The sequence below is a fragment of the Uloborus diversus genome, chromosome 1 (genome assembly GCF_026930045.1).
Source record: "Uloborus diversus isolate 005 chromosome 1, Udiv.v.3.1, whole genome shotgun sequence".
Classification (NCBI taxonomy): domain Eukaryota; kingdom Metazoa; phylum Arthropoda; class Arachnida; order Araneae; family Uloboridae; genus Uloborus; species Uloborus diversus.
The window spans coordinates 77141404-77162111 of NC_072731.1; the positions used below are offsets into that span (position 1 = coordinate 77141404).

Genomic DNA, 20708 nt, shown 5'->3' on the forward strand with positions numbered 1-20708 from the left:
GTTAAAGTAAGATCAAAACTGTTCTGAGACTTTTTCTGGAAATGAAACTGAAGAAGTTTAACAAGACTGCTCGAGACCTTCCTCTGAGAGGACATTTGTATGTCCTTTGCGACCGGGATTTTGGGACCGCAAAACAAATGTTTAACAGAGATGACAGATTATTGCCGTGGAAACTCTGTCTTATGAGTAAAATTCTGAAATTACGTCGAAATCTTCATTGTCAAATCTTTTGAAATCAATGAAACCCGTAATTGCTAAAACAGGTGTCTTTCACTCAGATTTTTGAAAAACGACTCTACGCGATGACAAATATTTTCAATTCTCAACATTCATGAAATTTATATATTCGATAGAACATCAAGGGGGACAATTTCAGAACAGCTATTTTATTAGAGGTTTTCAAGAGGATACTTTCATGCTTGCGAAGTAGCGCTTGTCAGTTGAATCACATTTTCCAATTTTAAATAGAAAAGAAAAAATTTCACAATGTAGGGTGAAATAACTGATATCAATGAGATTATTCAGATCAATTTTGACCTAGACTTATTTTTAAAATGAGTTTCAAAAAGTAATAGTTCTAGCTCAATATAGCTTGGTAATTCAGAAAGAAAAGAATACTGATAATAATAATAATAATAATAATAAACAAATAAGTTTTCCCCTCTCAGAAAAAAATGCTGTTTTAATTATTGAATTTTTACTACGCAAATTGTATAAGAATGCAAACTCAGTTTTTATTTAACACACACGCTAGTTAAAGTGCTACAAAAATGAGAGGAATACACGGCTAATTTAGATTTTATTTATATCTTGCTCAACCTCTCATATTTAAATTCAGTATATTTTTCATTGCTTATTTAATTACACTGACTCACGTAAACGATTACGAAACTCAACTTAGAACGAAAATAAGGCTTGTTTTCGTTTAATTTCACTTGCATACTACATTTTTGTATGAATCCTCGCATTACTTCTTGAGATATAGCAGTCACATAAAACGATAAAAAATATTCGGTGATCCATCCTTTTGGGATGACTGAAGCCAAAAATAAATGAGCAACTCGCCCTTTAAGATATACCTGTAGACCAAATTTTGTCTTAACCCTTGTACAGTAGACCCTCGTTTTACGCGGGTGTTATGTTCCACGGAAATGCTGCGTAAATCGAAACCGCGTAAATTGAGACCTAATATCAAAAATAGGGAATGGGTTCAAAATAGGGATTAGGTTCCGTAGATAAAAAAATACTTCATTCTAGTGATGACTAATTGTATGAAAAGTTTAATGTGTACTTATATCGATTTTTATGCATAATATGCATAAAGAAAACAAACTAATTTCGTGTTCTGTTTATGAAGAAGAGCTGGCTATGATAGTCTTTTGGTAGTCATTAAGAATTTTTCCTCTAATTCTTTGCTGAGCATTAACGCATCCATGACCACTTGCGTCATTTCCTTGATAAAATCTTCCTTTACTAACAAATCAGAAAAAAGATTATTTCTTTTGTCTACGAATGGTTCAAAATTTTCAATGTGAGCGTTTTTGGTTGTGTGTCACCGGAGTCGGTATCCTCGTTGGTTTTGACCTCCTTTGTCACTCCTAAAAGCTCTTCTTCCAGTGAGTTCTGAACTGTGTGAGTTTAATCATTTTACTTCTATAATGGAAAAAGCTCTGGAACCAATCGCATAAAATGTCTCCAAGGACCCAAGTTCGATTATTAGTTGAATCGAACTTGGGTCCTTGTTCGTTGTTCCTTGTTCCTTGTTCGTTGCGTCATTTCCTTGATAAAATCTTCCTTTACTAACAAATCAGAAAAAAGATTATTTCTTTTGTCTACGAATGGTTCAAAATTTTCAATGTGAGCGTTTTTGGTTGTGTGTCACCGGAGTCGGTATCCTCGTTGGTTTTGACCTCCTTTGTCACTCCTAAAAGCTCTTCTTCCAGTGAGTTCTGAACTGTGTGAGTTTAATCATTTTACTTCTATAATGGAAAAAGCTCTGGAACCAATCGCATAAAATGTCTCCAAGGACCCAAGTTCGATTATTAGCACGCCAAAATGCAGTTAGTTACGAGTAATTTGCAATCTATAGGAGCTTGGGTTTTGAAAGAGAGGAAAATGTTACCTGTTTGCATTGCCGCATCAGCGTAAAACCGAAACTCATCTGCGTAAATAAAATAAAAGTGTCAAATCTTCAACCGCGTATAATCGAAACCGCGTAAAATAAACCTGCTGAAAACGAGGGTCTACTGTATTACTTTTTGAGTTATATCAGTCACAGATAAAAAAAAAGAAAGGAAAAAAAAAACATTCGATTGCTCCACCCTCTGGTGTTATTGGCCCCAAAATCTGTCCCCCTGCTGCTTCCTAACATTTTATTTGATTCCGTTCATCATTTTTTGAGCAATGACAGTCACGCATATCGATGAAAACGTTCAGTTACTCCACTATCTTGAACGAATGGACGCAAAAAAACCACGCAGCCCTAAATCATGTATGGGTACTTGCGGGTATCGTTCGAATTCTTACCACAGGTTTTGACGTAGAATGGCCCCAAAAAATCGGTCACATACAAACGCACACTTTTCTTGAAGAAAAGTTTTAAAAAAGTTATCGAACGTCAGAACTGAACGTCGTCAGAACGTTTTACAGTTGGTAGATAGCGAATCACAAGAAATAAGATAACGTAACGCTTGTATTCTATTTGTTTGCTGAAAGTTGCGTTGCCGAGAGTTGCGTATCAAAACGGAATAATCTTTTTAGAATTCATCAAAAAACTCAGTTAGTTCAGTCCCATTTTTAACGAAGACATTCATTAAAGGCAGTAAACATTTATTCTGCAAATTTGGTGTTAAACAGCATTTTTGTACATTTGCATTTTTCTTACCAACTGAATGAGCGAATTTTGGTTCTACGACATTTTGGCCCGGCGACATTTTGGCCCGGCGACATTTTGGACAGGCGACATTTTGGCCCAGCGACATTTTGGACCGGCGACATTTTGGACTGGCGACATTTTGGGCCGGCGACATTTTGGATCGGCGACATTTTGGCCTGGCAACATTTTGGGCCGGCGACATTTTGGACCGGCGACATTTTGGACCGGCGACATTTTGGCCTGGCGACATTTTGGACAAGCGACATTTCGGCCCGGCGACATTTTGGACCGGCGACATTTTGGCCTGGCGACATTTTGGACAAGCGACATTTCGGCCCGGCGACATTTTGGCCGCGACATTTTGTCCCGCGACATTTCGGTGGCGACATTTTGACCCCAAACCCTTTGAGAGGTATTTTTCTCTTTTAAGGGCGGGGGGGGGGGGGGTTCTTGCGTTTGGGTGGTCTTTGCAATTTTTAGGGGGTTGCGCCCTTGCTCGAAGGGGGGGGGCAATCTGCATCATACACATTTTCTTAATTAAAATCGCTCATTTCACAGCATCTCGGTGAAATTATATAGATCTCGGAAACGGCTCTAACGATTTGGATGAAATTTTGGATTTAATTGTAGTTTAGCATTCTAAGTCATCCACATCAGTGTTTTTTCTGTAAAAACGCGATTTTTTTTTTACAAAAAAACGTTTTTTAAAACAAAGTCTAATTGAGTTAAGCCTTGAAGTAAATTGTGAATTTACGCATCAGGCAGACGATTTGCAACCACAACAATGAAAATTTGTCTCTTCTCGCTTTAAAATTTCAAACTTGCTTAGGATTACCAGGTTTGGCTGATATTGGCCATTTTGGTTTATTTCAAATACACTTGGCTGAAAACAAATTCAAAAGCATTAAGTAAGTCGATGTAAGTTTTTTTTTTTTTTTTTTTTTAAGTGAAACTATTGCTTGACCGTCCTATTTTATTTTATTTATTTATTTTCTTTTTACACTTCAAATAGTTTAACATGTTTTTTTAAATCACGCATATAAATTTTATTTCGAAGAAACGTATGTCTTGAGACTGTTTATGTTTTGTTAAGACAGTTGTTATCATTTGTTGGAACAATTTGCGGATTATCAGTTTTGATCGATATCATGCTGTATGTAGCATTTTCTGGCGTAAAGTGACCAACTACACTAAAAGTACTTATTCAAAAAGAAAATCTCGATTGGGATATAATCGTGAAACGCATCGTAGTATGAAAGGAAGTATTAGGTTAAAAATCGATTTCACCATAGCAAAACTGGCTCCAAGGTCAAAATATTTTAATTACTGACAAGAAAATTGTATACTGGACACAAATGTATCAGATATTTTAAAGCAAAATGTTGATTTAATTGCATTCAGAATCTTCTTTGCTTGGTACTTTAGTGTTAAAAAAGGTAGTGTTTAATATTTCGTTAACGTGAAGCTTTTCAAGTATATTTGGAAAAGTATTGAACCTTAAAAAAAAACACGAGTTGACAAAAAATAATTCTTTTAAAACCGAGCGAGGCTCGGTCGTCCAGGTAGTCTTAAAAGTAAGTTAATTGGCCATAAGGGATGCAGAAAAAAAAAATAAATAAATAAAATAAGGTTATGAAAACTTTGTTATGAAGCATTGAAAATCGGAGGAGGGGGAGCGTTTTAATTTCTTTGGCCCCCTCCAAAAATTATTTCTGTCCGCCCCTGGCTGTGTTGATGCTAAAGTCATTATTATTGATTCCGAAAATCGGTCAGAAGCGTCTACCCTAAATTTGCATATTCTATTTGTTGATGAAATTTCATTTTTCACTGTCACATAGTGTATTTCATAGTATACAAGACAAAATAGTTTAAAATAATATTCATATTTATCATTCTAGCTCATGTCATAATTCCTATCACATTTTGTCCTCGTGTCATTTCATACCACCTTCATTTTCATTCATATTATATTCTGCACAGAATTGTATGTGTAGTATATGCAGAAATATATACATATATGGTGTACATGTGCATACATTTGTCACTATTGAACATTCTAACATTTTTACAATAGATGTGTATCTTCTTCCTCTTCGTACGTAAATGAATATATGGTTTGACTTTCAGGTATGTTATTTTTTAAAACATGGTGCTAAGCAAATTTTCGACTTATCTACTAAGGTTCCTTTTGCATATCTGGGCCATCACTGGATAGCTTTCGAGAATGAGCACAGTGTTTCTTTCAAGGTAAGAAGCTAATTCTATAAATGTATCTAACTTTTTAGTTAGAGCAAATATGAAAAAATATTGTACGTATAAGCTAAAATCAAATTTTATTTTTCTCTTTTCATTAAATAATGAGTCTTGGTAAGTTTGTGACGGAATACCTCTAAACAAATGAATTGATTTTGCACAATACATTCTGGGGAATGTTCTATTAGTTCATTTTAGAGGAGAAAGACGCAATTTAGGTTAATATTTTTTCAAATTTCGAATATCAAAACGAATTGTGTGGCCTACAGAATGACAAAAAAAAATCTTAGAACCATTAAATAACTTTAAGAAGTGAGCGATGGCAGCATAAAAAAAAACCTAAGTTTTCAAAATCTCCGATTCATATGAAAACAGAGATGGCAGAGAGGCTGTTCTGCGATCTTCAACAAGCGTAGCATCAAGCAGTTCTGTCTTTTCAACCAATACGTATGCATGATGTACAAAAACCATTCACTGCAAAATTCATCGCTCAAAAAAAGTAAAGAAACCGTAGCTTGATAGCATCCAGATGGCCATACAGTGCAGAAGAAATCGGCTCAAAAACACCTTGGGGTCAAACAAATTGCAACAGAAATGATTCTCGTGGTAAATGGTAGGTAATACACTCCTAATGAACAAAAAAAAAAAAATTTTAATCCGGACTATTGGGACAAATGTGTTTTTTGGTCGCCGTCTTGAAAAATCATGAAAAAAATTAAACAAAAAAAAAATCGTGTGTAGTATCAAATGAAAGGAAATTTCATGATGAAAGGGAATGTAAAATGGCATATTTAAAGAGAAGTGAAGCTATAAACATATATCTTTATTTTAGTGAAAAATGTGTTTTTGAGCAATCACGATTGCTTATTGTTCTCACTTGACAGTCCTTGATGTTCCGGTTCCTTTTTCAGCTTGGACCAGGCCTGCAGTACCACCGTCCACCGGCGGCGGCGCGGCTGGTCCTGAGCACTGTCCCCCGGAATTCACTTTTCCTGGGCGGTGGCGTCCATGTCCTACACACGCATGCTCATACACAGTCGCCTATGCGCGCACGCCTTTACACATACACACGCCTACGTGCACACACGTAAGCCTACGCACACACGCACACAACTATATACACGTAAGCACCCAGGAGGAGGGACATGCTTGGGCGGGGGAGCCATTTCTAGAAACAATAACTCTAACCAGTAGAGTATTGTCGCAACTCGTGATTGCGAAAAACTTAATTTGAATTCAAAGTTTCGGAATTCAAATTAGAGTTAATTTTTTTTTTTTTTTTCATTGTTGCAAGGCAACAAAATTTGCAACAATGGGTTTTATATTTAAACCATAGACTAATAATAAGAGTAGACCGAGATTTCTCATTTTTGCTGATGAAGAAAATTGGTTCAAACATGTATCATGTGACTGGTGTGGGGGTTTGGCGAAAACTTTGGCTGCATGGTTGCTAGATGGCCGCATTATCTATAGTTTGGCACTCGACATTTATTTTAAGACGGAATCGACTTTCATTAGTTTCTTTTTTCTTTCCCTGACGCAGAGATTGAACTATTTTTCTTTTAGTTATGAATTATTTTGACATTAGTAATAAGTTTTAGATAACAGTTTTCAGTTGCTTTTATTTCATTTGGAACTGATCATTTTAAGTGTAATGTTATGTGTTGACTAGAGATGTAAAATTTCCGGAAATTTTGAAGTGGTGGAAAAAAAACGGTTTTTTTTCGGGAAAAATTGGTAAAAATGGAAAATTTGATTTCCTTATGAATAAAATTTGGGTTTCTTAATAGCTCTGTGTTTCTTGTAACATATAAAGGGTTAAACTTTAAAAAACATATGCTATCCACACTTCTTTTTCTGGACAGAAATACACATAAAGGTAAGATTAATTAGAAGAAAAAACCTTTTTGTTTTATAACTGAGTAGAGGGCTTTCATGGTCAAACCCAGAAATAAGTCAAGTCGTCACTCAACCAATAATATTGGGTAATGTGTGTCTAATCATAACAATTACATTTTCTATTTCAGATTACCTTTGAAACTTCTGAAATTTTCGACTTTCACAAACATGATTGATATTTTTTATTTGAAGAAAATTAATACAATGTTACTGTCTGAAAATGAAAGCTATTGAGTTTTGATTTTTTCCAGTCCAGTCTAAGTCCAAATTAAAACTAAATTGGTTTTTCTTAAGCTAAACCAAAATTAAACTGAAGTTTAAGTTTATTCATACGGTCGTGCTAAGCACTGGGTGAAAGTAGTCATACCAGCCCTTTTGAACAAGTTTAAGTTATTATAACCAAGTTGTTCTCTGTTTCGTATTTTACTTAATAAATAAAATGTTTTAGGGTCATTTGATCAAGAGCTATTGTTTTGAAATATCTCAGCTTGAGCCCAACTGCAAAGTCCCCTTTTTTGCTTAGCACGGCAGTATACAGGGTGCGGTAAAAAAAAAATAAAAAAAATAAGAAAAATTAATTTGAATTCTTAAATTTTGAATTCAAATTATGTTTTTCGCAATCACGAGTTGCGACAGGACCCTACTCATTGGTTACTACTCTACTCACTTGTTTCTAGACACGGCTCCTGTCCCTCCAAGTCTACCCTCCTGTTAAACGGAGACGTGTGTATTAGTTGTGTATGTGTATGTGTAGGCTTTTGTGTGTGCGTAGACCTGTGTGTATGCACGTTGGCGTGTGTGTATGTGTGTGAGTGCGTATGAGCGTGCGTGTGTCTAGGTTCTAGGACATGGACGCCACCGACTAGGAGCGGCTACCGAAGGACGGAGTCGCGCCTGCAGGTGACGGTGGTGGTTGAAAAAGGCACGGAACATCAAAGACTGTCAAATGAGAACAATAAGCAATCGTGATTGCTCAAAAAAAAAAAAAAAAAAAAAAAAAAAAATCGGACAAAAATTGTATCATCCAGGGGTAGAAGTGACCGACTTGTCACATATAGGTAGTGATGTGAATCGGGTAAATACCCAGCGGGTAGGTAAATATTTTTTGGGTATTTACCCGGGTATTTACCCAAGGCCTGGGTAAATACCCAAAAACTGAGTATTTTACAAGAAAATGCAAAAAGTAAATGGGATTTTTTTTAAAAATCTAAATATGAAATAATTGGTAAAACTGATACATACATATGTATTACACAGTTTATAATATTTTTTATTGAAAGACTTGATGAAATTATGAAAGAAACATATTGTGTGAACCAAAGAATCTTTCTTTTCAATGTCATAATTGGAGAAGTATAAGCAATTCAATGATAAACTTCAGGATTTAAAAACCACAATCTAGGTTAGTCATATCCAAAATGAAAAAAAAAAAAAAAAAATAAGGAAGCATGAGGGATGTTTGGAAGAATCAACTGAGAAGTTATATACTTCTCAGACTATGAGATGTTATTTATTTATTTTATTGCTGTTTAAGTGTTAACGTGGCAAATATAGAAACAGTTTTATATAGAAACACATTAATATGCAAAAAAAAAAAAAAAAATCAAGATATTGTTTTCTGTTGCCTTGCTCATTTGCACTTGCGCCCCAGTACTTCATGATTCAAACTATTTTTAATACACGCAATTAGTGATTTAGGATGGGAAGGTAAATATTTTTTTGGGTATTTATCCGAAGGCAGGGTAAATAAATTCCCTAGCAATTGCGCATTTGGCAAAAAGAAAAATAGGTGGTATCAAAAAGTAATACTTTTCTTTTTAAAACATATAAACCATAAAATAAAAGATTATATATAAAAATATAAAAATTTATATATGTATTATATTTTTTTTTAAATTAAAGGCTGAGTAAAATCTTATCAAAAAAAAAAAAAAAACTGTCAGAATTTAGAATGAACTATTCTAAAACTTAAATAGGATGACAGGATAATCTAAAAAATAATTTTGATATAATTTTCGTGAATTTGTCTTTGCCGGTGGTAAATGATTATTTCCACACCAGGCATTTGTATATTCATTACATTCTTTCCCCATTTTTGATCTTTTCAAAATATGGCTCCCGCTTCAAAGCATGCATTTTTTGGATTTGTAGTGTGTTTGCCTAACTATCCATTTGTGTTGCTTTGTAGTTGGTACTTAATACTTTGAGATTTACAATGCTGATGAGTTTAATCTCAAAGCAGCTTTTCTTTTTCTTTGGCTTTGTATATAATTTTTTTTAAATTCCATCCCCCTTTTTTTAAATCTTTAATACCTTTTTGTTACTTGCCATTATATATATATATATATATATATATGTGTGTGTGTATAATTTGATTATTTTTCACTTTTATTATTATTTATATATATATATATATATATATATATATATATATATATATATATATATATATGTGTGTATAATTTCAATATTTTTCACTTTTATTATTATATATATATATATATATATATATATATATATATATATATATATATATATATATATATATATATATATATATATATATATATATATATATATATTAGATGGCAGAATACATCTGAACACTTGAACTAGGTTTGGAGGAAATTTCTGCAAAAGATATAAGTAAATAAATAGTAATAATAAATTGAGCGACATTTCGTTACATTTTGATGTCATGCAGGGACATATTACTGGGTTATAAAAGATAAGGACCTTAAAAAATTGATGTTTGCTTTTTTTTGTAACCAGTTAAGCTTTTTAATTTTTGTAGAATGGCTTTTTATATCTGAAATTTGGCTGTCAACATTGATTAGGCATATCCAACACATGTAATATGAATATCATATTAGATTGATAAGTTGTTTCACACAATTATTCTTTTAAACATGTGATCAAAATACAATTTTTGGGCAAAAATTTATTGTTTTGTATATGGTTAGTTATATATATACATAGTGGAATACATACAGAAACGTATTTTAGTTGAACATAAATTTTTGAAATAAATACCCAGGTAAATACCCATTTTGGGTATTTACCCGGGTATATACCCTGGGTATTTACCCCTAAAGATAAGTACCCGGGTATTTTACATCACTACATATAGGACATTTTCCGCAAAAATATAGGAAAAATATAGGACACATTATATGAATAATTTTGCTATGAAAAAAGAAATAATGCCGATCATATATTATTTATTTATTCTAATCAATGATTTTGTTAAAAAAAAAAAAAAAAAAAACTCAAATAAAATTATTCCTTACATCTGAAATGACCTTTCTGTAGTTGAAAGAATAATTTTTGAAAAAAAAAAAAAAAACTGTACTTTATAGACGAAATAATTGAACAAAATTTGGACAAAGAAAATTTTTATTTTTTCTTCCTCACTCATGACCCAAGTACTAATTCCACTGTTCTTTGATTTTATATCTAAACTGAACCCTTTAACACTTATATTAAGAACAAACAGAGCTTGAGAAGGATCCTCTTGACCGTTTTCAGAATCTTCTTTATGCTTGAATGTTTTAGCATGCTGCCTCAATTGCGAAAATCCACTATTGCTTATGGGCACAGAACAGTTGCAAAAATGGCAAAAAGCGGTAAAATCATCTTTTCCTTTAGTGCACCATGCACCAAAATTTGTAGAATTAATGTCCTCCTGGTTCAACAACAACAAACAAGAAGTTCTGTCTAGAACTAGACGAGCCTACTTTCCCGTATACCCATACTACTTTCTAGTACCTGATCAATATTCTCAAAAATAGCTAAAATCTCAAATTGTTTCAAACATATTTTTCCAATATTTTAAGCTAATTTCTAGGAATAAAATATTCCTCACTCATCTAAAAAAAAAGCAGCACTTTAAAAAAAAAAAGCAGCTAATACACTTTTTTCCATTAAAAAAATTCTTTAACAGCTTTCTTTCAAAACGAAAAAATAATAATTAAAATTAATAAGCTCATTAAAATAAATACATCATATCAAAAATTAAAAAATCGTTTCTTTTTCCCCTGTTGCCAAAAACAATTTTTTAAATGAATTAATGCACTTATCAAAATAAATAAAAACAATAAAATGTCAACTTAAAGAAATAATTTTCATTGTGAAAAGAAAAAAAAAATCGTCTGCGCATATCTTTATGTAGAAACATAAATGACTTCGAGTTTATTCGCCGAAAACGGAATACCCATAGACTAATAATAAGAGTAGACCGAGCTATGGCAACCCTTTTGCTGTTCATAAACCAAACCATGTGACTGGTGGATATCCTAGCAACAGCGGGCGTTAATCGTAGCAGACGATCAACGCCAGCGCGAAATAAAATAAATAGAATTGATGGAACACGGAAGAATGATCTTTTATGGAGTCCGATTTGTAAATTTGTTATTCTAAGTTGTAAATATTTTGTTAATATAGTGAGTTTTTCCTATAGATAGCATTGTGCATTTTCTTTAGTCAATTTCAATAACTCTCTAAGCAATAAAAGATGCAAGCGACCAAGAAGAATCAGCAAACGGTAAGATTTTTACCTACAGTTTCAATTTAAGATACCGATTAGTACATTTTTGCGTTAACGCAAAACGCTTACGCCATTTCGTTCACGCCAACGCTGACAGCTAAAAATGAAATAAAAGTTACCGAAAACTGATCAAAAACTATTACTAATGTCAAAATAATGCATAATTAAAAGAAAAACAGTTCGATCTCTGCACATGGAAGTTTTTTTAATGAAAACACATTGTCTTAAAATACATGTCGAGTGCCAAACTCTAGATAATGCTGCCATCTAGCAACCATGCTGCCAAAGTCTTCGCCAAACCCTTCCACTAGTCACATGATACATCTATGAACCAATTTTCTTTATCAGCAAGAATGAGAAAGCTCGGTCTACTCTTATTATTAGTCTATGGGAATACCTAAATTAAAACTTTAGCATAAAAATAAAAACAAGTCAAATCAATAATAATTATTTTACAGTCAAAACCATAGCTGCGGAGTCGGAGTCAATCTCATTTTGGGGTAACCTTTCACTGATTTACCGCGTTCAACCGGTTCATATCCCCCAGAACCATAGGATTTGGTCTGTAGACACCATAGGCTCCCATATAAGGGGGAAAGTGGGGGCTCAAGTCTCCCCTTTGGAAATGAGAATTTCCTTCCTTTTAATACTTTTTTTTTTTGTAAAAATGTAAAAACATTTTTTTCTCCAGCCATTAATGAATTAGTTATCAAAAATGTTAAATTTTATTAGCTCTAATCTGTACTAAAGTCGGTTTCCATGGGGAAAATATCCTGCTAAACCATGCGGAAAATATCAGAGCCCTCCCCCACTCCCTTAAAATTTTGCATATGGGCGCCCTTGGTAGACAGACACTCCAAGCACCTTAGAAAGTGTTAGATATCGCCAAAATCCGAAGTCAGGCTTGCTGAGATGGAATCAGGACTTGCGACAAAAAATCTGAAGTTTTTTGTGGATGAGGGCCGTAAAATGAATCAAAAAGTGAACCAGAAGGACAGTTTAGAAGTTTTTGCACTTCTGTGGGCCTAAGAGCACTTCAGCATTGTAGACTGGACATTTTCCTTTAACTCCAAACCGATTCATATGGCCAAAAAGACAAGAGTGGTGCAAAGCGCATTGTTTTTGACAAGATATCATCTTTTGAGTGGACTAGTCGCATCTAGTCGTTCGACCTCAATCCCATTTATTACACTGTATGGCCTATTTTAGAGTCAAAGGTCTACCCTAAACTACACATAAAATTGAACTCTCTAAACCAATTGCTTTATAGGGAATAGGGTTGATAAAAGAACTTGATGCCCTACCTTCAATGAAAATTTCAATAAGCAGTTGCAGTTGTTCTGTATTACTGCAAAAGGCTGCTAGTTTGAAACCAATTAAATTTAATGATTGCTAAAGGTCTTCTCATATTATTATTTTTTGTGTTTTGTTAGTTTATTTATTTTTAATAAAGTTTCTTGGAAAATTGCTTGCCCGGTTTTTTTTTTTTTTTTTTTTTTTTTTTTTTTTTTTTTTTTTTTTGCCGCACTCTGTACATTTGGTTCGCAGCCAGCAGAAACATAGTTTTGTGATTAAAGTTATACTTCTTTGTTTTATGAAGAATAAAAATAAATTCTTCACTAAGTTTATTGGTTTAAGCTTTTTTGTAAAAAGTATTATTGAACATTTTTTGATCCATATGCAAATTATATTGTCATACAACAACTTGCATTAACGTTAGACAGTATTTTAACATAAAACGGGAGGGGGAGGAAATTGCATCAGAATTTGAGCGTGAAAAATTTCTATTCACTTTTTGTTGAAAATTTCAATTAAAACCCTGAAAAGTTGAAAAACTTCTTTTTTTTTTTTTTTTTTTTTTTTTCAATTTTTCCGAAGTGGAAATTTATTCCTTCGGAAAAAAACGTTTTTTTTTTTCGTTTTTTTCTGAAATTTTCCAGTTTTTTTCCGACTGTTTTAATTTTTAGTGTTGACTTAAAGTATTTGCCGCAAACAAGTAGCCGAGTACATTATGCTGAAACATACTGCCTATACTACATTTCTTGCAATACTGAAAGAAATTAGGGGATACTACGTTTCTAATGAATGCCGAAGGAATTTAGAACTTCCAAAAGTTGCTGTCTACGGAAGTTGTCGCTGTAAGCTAGTAGCCAATTTAGAAATCTGTAGTAAATTAAAAACATTGAATTATTTTCCCAGATTACATTCTTAAATCAATGTGATAGAAAAAAGTTGTCTTCTCAAAACGAGTTGGGTATTTCCAACTGTCTTAATAACGTCAAAGCATTATTAAACGGATGTCCACACAAATTAAGAAGGATCAAATTCTACAATCCCGAAAATTTTAAAATTTCAACATGGGAATACGAATTATTTAAAGATAGTATGTGTACATACAAGAGAAAACTAAAAATCATGATTGTTTTCATTTTAAAAAGGGGATCTTTCAAATTGGCGGAAAAAAAATTGTCGCCAACATTAAGACTAACTTGCTTACACTTAATTTGTCGACCATACCATTTATCAATGGAGTTGTTGCCTTGAATCAAAAGTATTACTTTTAGTCACTGAAATAGATAGTATAAGAAAAAAAACGTTGAGCCAGAAAAACTTTTATTTTTCCAACAGTTGTTTCTTCAAAACTTTTTTGAATGTCCGATATTAGAAATAAGGCGTGGTCTTTATGACGTTATAAGTGACGTACTTTGGCGCGCGACTCCATTGCCGCCTAAATATTTACGGTTTGCTCTCAACCGAGTTTTCGGGTTATGATAATTTGCGCTGTGCGCTAATGGCATAATGAGTAGCATTTTATCGCTTTTGACGCCAAAAAATTAATTCCAATCTGCGCACCGATTAAAATAGTTGTTAGAAAATACTAAATTTATTCAAATTATTTTTAAAAAAATGGATAAAACCTTTGTTTTTAAGCATCCTCTTTCAGTAAAAAATACTTTGAAAATTTCGGAAACGACCCCATTACCGAAATATCCAATTTCATCCATTTATTTTGAGATTGACAGGTAAAAAACAAAATTGGAATCAATTACTACTGAGGGTTTGTGTGTCCGTATAAAAATTTATGTTTTCAGATATGCAGTAAACATGACACGAGTAAGAGTAGAAATAAAAATGTTGGAAATAGTTAAATTCATACAAGTTTTCTCAAATATTCATTTATGAATATGGTCGAATTTCGACCACTGGGCGATCACTAGTTAAAATATTATTAGAAGAATGATAGAGTAAATGATTAAAATGTCTGCATCAACCGCTACTGCGGTCACGTGTTTTTCCTGTTCCCTCCTATAAAAATTAATTTATAAACCTCAAATAAGGTATAGGTTTATTCAGTAAATTACCGCCCAATTAGCCAGGGCTAAAGCAGAATTGTTCAATCTTCGAGTTGAACCGAACCATTGCTTCGGTCACTCGTCTGGTCTGCTAATTCTATATTAGCTACCAGTTTGTTTCGCACTCTTGGCTTCCTTAAGAGGTTTTCCATCTCCAGCTCAGTCACTTTCCTATGAACCTAAGGCCTACGGCTAAGAGGTGGGGTGCGTGCGAAGAAAAGTCACTTTCCTATGCCGGGCTGATGAGTGCTAATAAGCACGAAACTGCAGTCCTCGGCTGGAAATGACTGAGCTGGCGGTGTGTTTCACGTAAGGTATAGGTTTATTTAATAACCATGTCCTTGAGTTGTAATCATCATGCAGGGGTGTCCACCTCGGGGGAGGGGTCAGACTGAGCCATTGAAATTTTTAGGGGGAGGGGTTGTTTTGAGAGGTATTTTTCTCTTTTAAAGGGGGTTCTTGCATTTAGGGGGTCTTCGCAATTTTTTGAGGGGTGTGCCCTTGCTCGAAAGAGGGGGGGGGGCACTCTGCATCATGAACATTTTCTTAATTAAAATCGCTCATTTCACAGCATCTCGGTGAAATTATAATATAGGGTTTAGTATTTAATTGGAATGAAATGTTAAAGATATTTTACTTCCACATCAAAGTAGAAAAATGCATAATACTTATGTTCAGTAAATTACCGCCCATTAGCCAGGGCTAAAGCAGAAATACTTATGTCTTAAAAGTAAGTTAATCGGCCTTAAGGGATAATGAAAAAAATAAATAAAATAAGGTTTATGAACCATTGAAAATGAGAGGGGAGGGTAATTTCTTCGGCCCCCTCCAAAAATTATTTCTGTATCCGCCCCTGGCTGTGTTGATGCTTGAGTCATTATTATCGATTCAGAAAATCGGTCAGAAGCGTTTACCCTAAATTTGCATATTCTATTTGTTGATGAAATTCCATTTTTCAGTCATCCTGTGTAATTTACTATTTACTTGCTTTAATAATTCATATTTTCTTTCCAACAGAGTCAATGGGTAAAGGAAGAAGGCTATGGTGGTATTATGATCTTCAACTTGAATAATGACGACTGGGCAGGACATTGTGATAATAAGACCAAATTTTCCCTTTCAAGGGCGGCCACCAAAATGATATCTTGAGACAGAAATCCTATTTCTGACTGTATATTACAATTTACAACAAGATGTGAAGTGAAAGGCTGCCGGACACGGATAAGACATGAAATTATGACTGTGGTAAAAATTAGTCAACCTCAAAAAGTTCCTGAGCTTAAGAGAGCCCACCTGATTATTTGTTACATGCCTACTGACTTTTGTACATTATTTATTTTAAAGAATCATCAAACATGACGCTGTTTCATTTCTGAAGAGTCACAACATTTAATACCAGTGGTCAACACTCAAGTTTGAGAACGTTCCAATAATAACTATAAGAATGGGGTTATTTCCATCAGTCAAAAGTACTACTTTTAGTCACTGAAGTTGATAGAATGAGTAAAAAAAATAACATAATGCGAGTAAAAACTTTTATTTTCAAAAATTTTATTTTTGAATTAATTTTTTTTAAATGTCCGGTTTTCAAAAAAGGCATGGTTTTTATGACATCAACAAAAGTGATTAACCTTGGCGCGCTGAATGCTGACGCTTGCTGTCTACTGCCTTTCCAGATTATGATGATTAAGAAGCGAATTAAATACTGCGCTCTGCGCTAATGGCATTTCATCACTTGTGATGTCGTGCAGAAGTGTTAAAAATGAAATTGAGTTTGCACACTGAGTGAAATCATTAGTAAAAAAATTTGAAGTTTGTCAAATTATTCTTTAAATGCTCAAATCCTATGTTTTGAAGCATGCTCTTTCAGAAAAAGACTTTTTCGGAAACGACACCATAGCTTCACGTTTTTAGAAATTATAAGGAGGAAGGATACTTTGCAGGGTTCCTGATAGAGCGTGAAAATCGCACACTTCAATAAGAAATCTCACTCAAAATATTTCGATGCCCCATTTTCTCAGGTCTGTTAAATTGAATAAGATGTTTAAAAAATCTGTCTTAATTTCAACAAAGGCCAAGATTTCCTCATCGACTTTTTTTTTTGCTCTAATGCGAACCATGGCTTTTTATGAACTTGTACAATTGAAAAAAGGATCTTTCTAAAGCAAAATAATTGAGCTTATGGATAAAAAGACATCCGATTAAAGGAAATATAGAAGCAGGCCCGTCATCCAAACATTCTCCAGGGTGATGCAAAAGGTATAGACTCAATGCACATTTTTGTCAGGAAACAGAAAAAAAAAAAAAAAAACAGACTCCCACTTATATGTAAAAACAGGTAAGGAATTTCTCCGAAACGCTCAAATCACTGATAATTGCAGTGTGTGTTTTAGCAATCTATGGTTACCCAGAAGAACCAAGGCAAATGAGGGAGGGGGCACCACTCTTCTCAGCACAAATGAGTGAAAAAATTATCAGCATTGTGATAAAGGAATAAAATCCTAACAAATATTTCTTTGCCAAATGCGGATCCATAAAAATCATAGTTCATTCTGCTTCAAAAATAAAATCATATGCTACATATGTTCTGCAATAATGATTAAAAATTTTAAGTTTAAATTCTTTGACACTTAAGAATATATTGCCATGCTAAGCTCAAGTATCTGCATCTGAGCTCAAAACGGGAAACTGCTTTTCTAAGATTGACTTTGCCGGTTTTTTTTTTTTTTTTTTTTTTTTTAATACTTCCCATCCAGGGATCGTAAATATATTTTCGAAAATATTGGAATACTTTGATATATATCCGATATTTTCAATCAACAGAAACTACAATCTTTAAAATAGCAAATGAATCTTTGATCGCTCTTTATTTTCTTATATTATTTTTGCAATATGTAGGCTTAAAAGTAATGTGTCTTTCATTATTTATATCTAATATTTTATTTTACATTTTTTTCGATTTTAATTTGAGTTAATTTAGTATTAGCTGTTGTACTCATTTTTTTCTTATTTAAACAGTAAAAAAATTCAGAAATAAAAATATGCATTGGTCGGTGCATAGTCATTAGACATTTTCTTTTTTTTCTAAACAACGTTTATATTTAACACTTTTAATCTGTATTAAAATTGTTACATTACTAATAATTTTATGAATATAATATAAAAAAAAGGAATATTATATTACTTTGTTACATTAATGATGTATTAATACACCAAAAACATAATACATAACTTTTTGGTTATATTTAATAATAAATGAACAATATTACTACAATTAATTTAATTTTTATATTGAAAAAACCGTAGTTGGAAAAATATCACGATATTTTCAAAATAAATATCATGATCTATATCACATGTATCGACTGATATATATCGGTGAACCATGTCCCACACACAAATGATTATGAAACATTGCATACAGGGAAAATATGTTATTAAGAACCACTTGGTGATGGTAACTCAATTTCGATAAAAAGTGCAGATACAACTTTTGTGCTTAACACATGAGAACAGCAAATTATAGAGACGTACCGAGTACTCGGTAACTACTCGGTACTCGGCCAAATTCTGATCAGATACTCGGCCAATACCGAGTAGTTGCAAAAAATTGAATATTGTCCAAGACAGATACTGAAATTTATTTTAAAAAAAAAGAGCAAGCATTATATTCTGCAATCATTTACAATTAAAATTTATAAGTCAAATTTAAATTTTGAGAATAATGAAGTTTGCAAAAAAAAATATGCAAAAAAGGTAAGTATAGAAAATATGGAATTTTATATTAAAAATGGATTTTTGCTTCAACCAAAAATTAGTTATAAAAATATCTTTGCTTAAAAAATAAAAGGAAATAAAACAACGTTAAAAGTACAGTGCAGGAATACTGCAGACTAGTCATGGGCATAATCGAGTTCTTATAATCGAATCACTCGATTATCAAAGATCACTCGAGAACTCGATTATTATGAGTTCTCGATTAACGTATCTCGAGTTCTCGATTATCATAGATCTCGAGTTCTCGATTATCGCATCTCGAGTTCTCGTTATCCCTTCGCGAGTTCTCGAGCGATGAACTGCTCGAGTTCTCGATTATCATTTTCCGAGTCCTCGAGCGATGACTGCTCAGTGCTCGATTATCACTTTCCGAGTTCTCGAGCGATGGACTGCTCGAGTTCTCGCTTTGTGAACTTCTCGAGATGTTGAGTTCTCGAGAAGTCAATCACTCGAGCAGTGTACTTCTCAATCGATTTGATAATCTGAACTTTAACTTCTGAAAGGATTCAGTTACCGGGACAGATCTATCATTTAGTGGGTCAGAGGCAATTGTGCCCACTTGGGTGGGGGAAGGGGGTCAGGGCGCAGACTACGCCATTGAAATTTTTAGGGGCGTTGTTTTGAGAGGTATTTCTTACTTTCCTGGAGAGCTCTTTTTTTTGGGGGGGGAGGGGGAGGTATTTGCGAAATTTAGGAGAGGGGTGCGCCCTTGCTCCTAGGGATGTGTGCACCTGTCAGAGGGCTGGTTTTGAAAAATTAATGTTTTAACACATAAATGGGCGTGGTTTTTGTTGTTTGCCGAAAAAAATTGCACAGGAAAAGGGGATCATGGCGCTCTTAAGGAGGGAGGTGGGGGTTCGTTTTAAGAGGTGCGCCAGAACACTTGAGGAATGGATACTCCTGCGGTCTAAATGATTTTATGATCAAAGATTTGCCTCTCGAATATTCGTTGTAGAAGTTTGTGTGTTGTGCTTGCATTCGACTAGTGTTGTAATTAATTCCATGTATGCTGCCGAATGCCTGATTATCAAATGATTCTTTGAGATGATTTGGTAGCCCAATGATATATTTTTGAGAGAAAGATGTTAACGAATGAACACATTGACGGGTCTATGGGTGACATGGGTGGTGTGTTTCGGCGGTGGAAGCAAAGGGGGGGGGGGCGTTGAAAAGGTTCTAACTTGTGGGGCATTAAAACTAAAATTATATATCATGTCAAAAGGGGGAATACTTTAGTTAAAACCTAAGGGAACCTCTCCTCCCCCCCTTACGTCCACCTTCGACTAAACCATTGGGTAATGAAACCCGAGACACGTGTCTGCAGTAATCTACATATTTGTGCTACAAAAGTTGGTTATTTCCTGTTACTTCTTAGCACAAAGGTATTTATTTATTTCTTAATAAAGCAAATAGTCTAGTTCTCGTGTAATTCATTCGCAGGGGGTGACAACCAGTAGAGGGGGACGGGAGTTAAGACGCAAACTGCGGGATTGTAATTTTCAGGAGATTTTCACTTTTCGGCGTAGCGCTCTTGGGGGAGAACTCCATACGTGCAGGGGCGTGCACAGGGCGAGGGGGAGAAAAGGGACACCTGTTGGCCCGAGACTGAAGGGGGCACGAGATTTTTAAAATGAGAGGTGAAATGTATTAGGGACGTAGGGATAAACAATATAGAGGGGGTCCGTCAAAGTCATTTGTGACGAGCCCCGAAATTTCTGTGCACGCCCCTGCATATGTGGTGCGTCATCGCTCTTGGAATTGATGGATTTGGAATGGTTTTAAAATCGAATGATTGCTTCTTGCGTGCTTTATTTCTGATGGAGTTATATTTGAATGTTTGATGTCGAATTTTCCATTATCGAGAGGTCTCTTTATAATCGAACGATATATTTTCGAACGAAAATTATTAAGGAATTATACCATATGAGCGGGTTGGGGGGGGGGGGGTATGGTTTGTGTATTCCGTTGATGAAATCTTGAAATAACAGATAGAGAAATGAATCAA

At 33.9% G+C, this 20708-nt stretch overlaps 1 protein-coding gene across 1 annotated transcript in view; it reads left to right on the plus strand.

Moving 5' to 3' along the window:
- LOC129230494 (acidic mammalian chitinase-like) overlaps nt 1-16240 on the plus strand; it is a 61578-nt gene extending 45338 nt beyond the window's left edge. The window contains exons 8-9 of the mRNA XM_054864899.1: nt 5003-5122; nt 15944-16240. Coding sequence (XP_054720874.1) covers nt 5003-5122; nt 15944-16075 — 252 coding nt within the window. The 3' untranslated portion in view covers nt 16076-16240. The remainder of the gene's footprint in view (nt 1-5002; nt 5123-15943) is intronic.
- Nucleotides 16241-20708: the final 4468 nt, after the last annotated feature.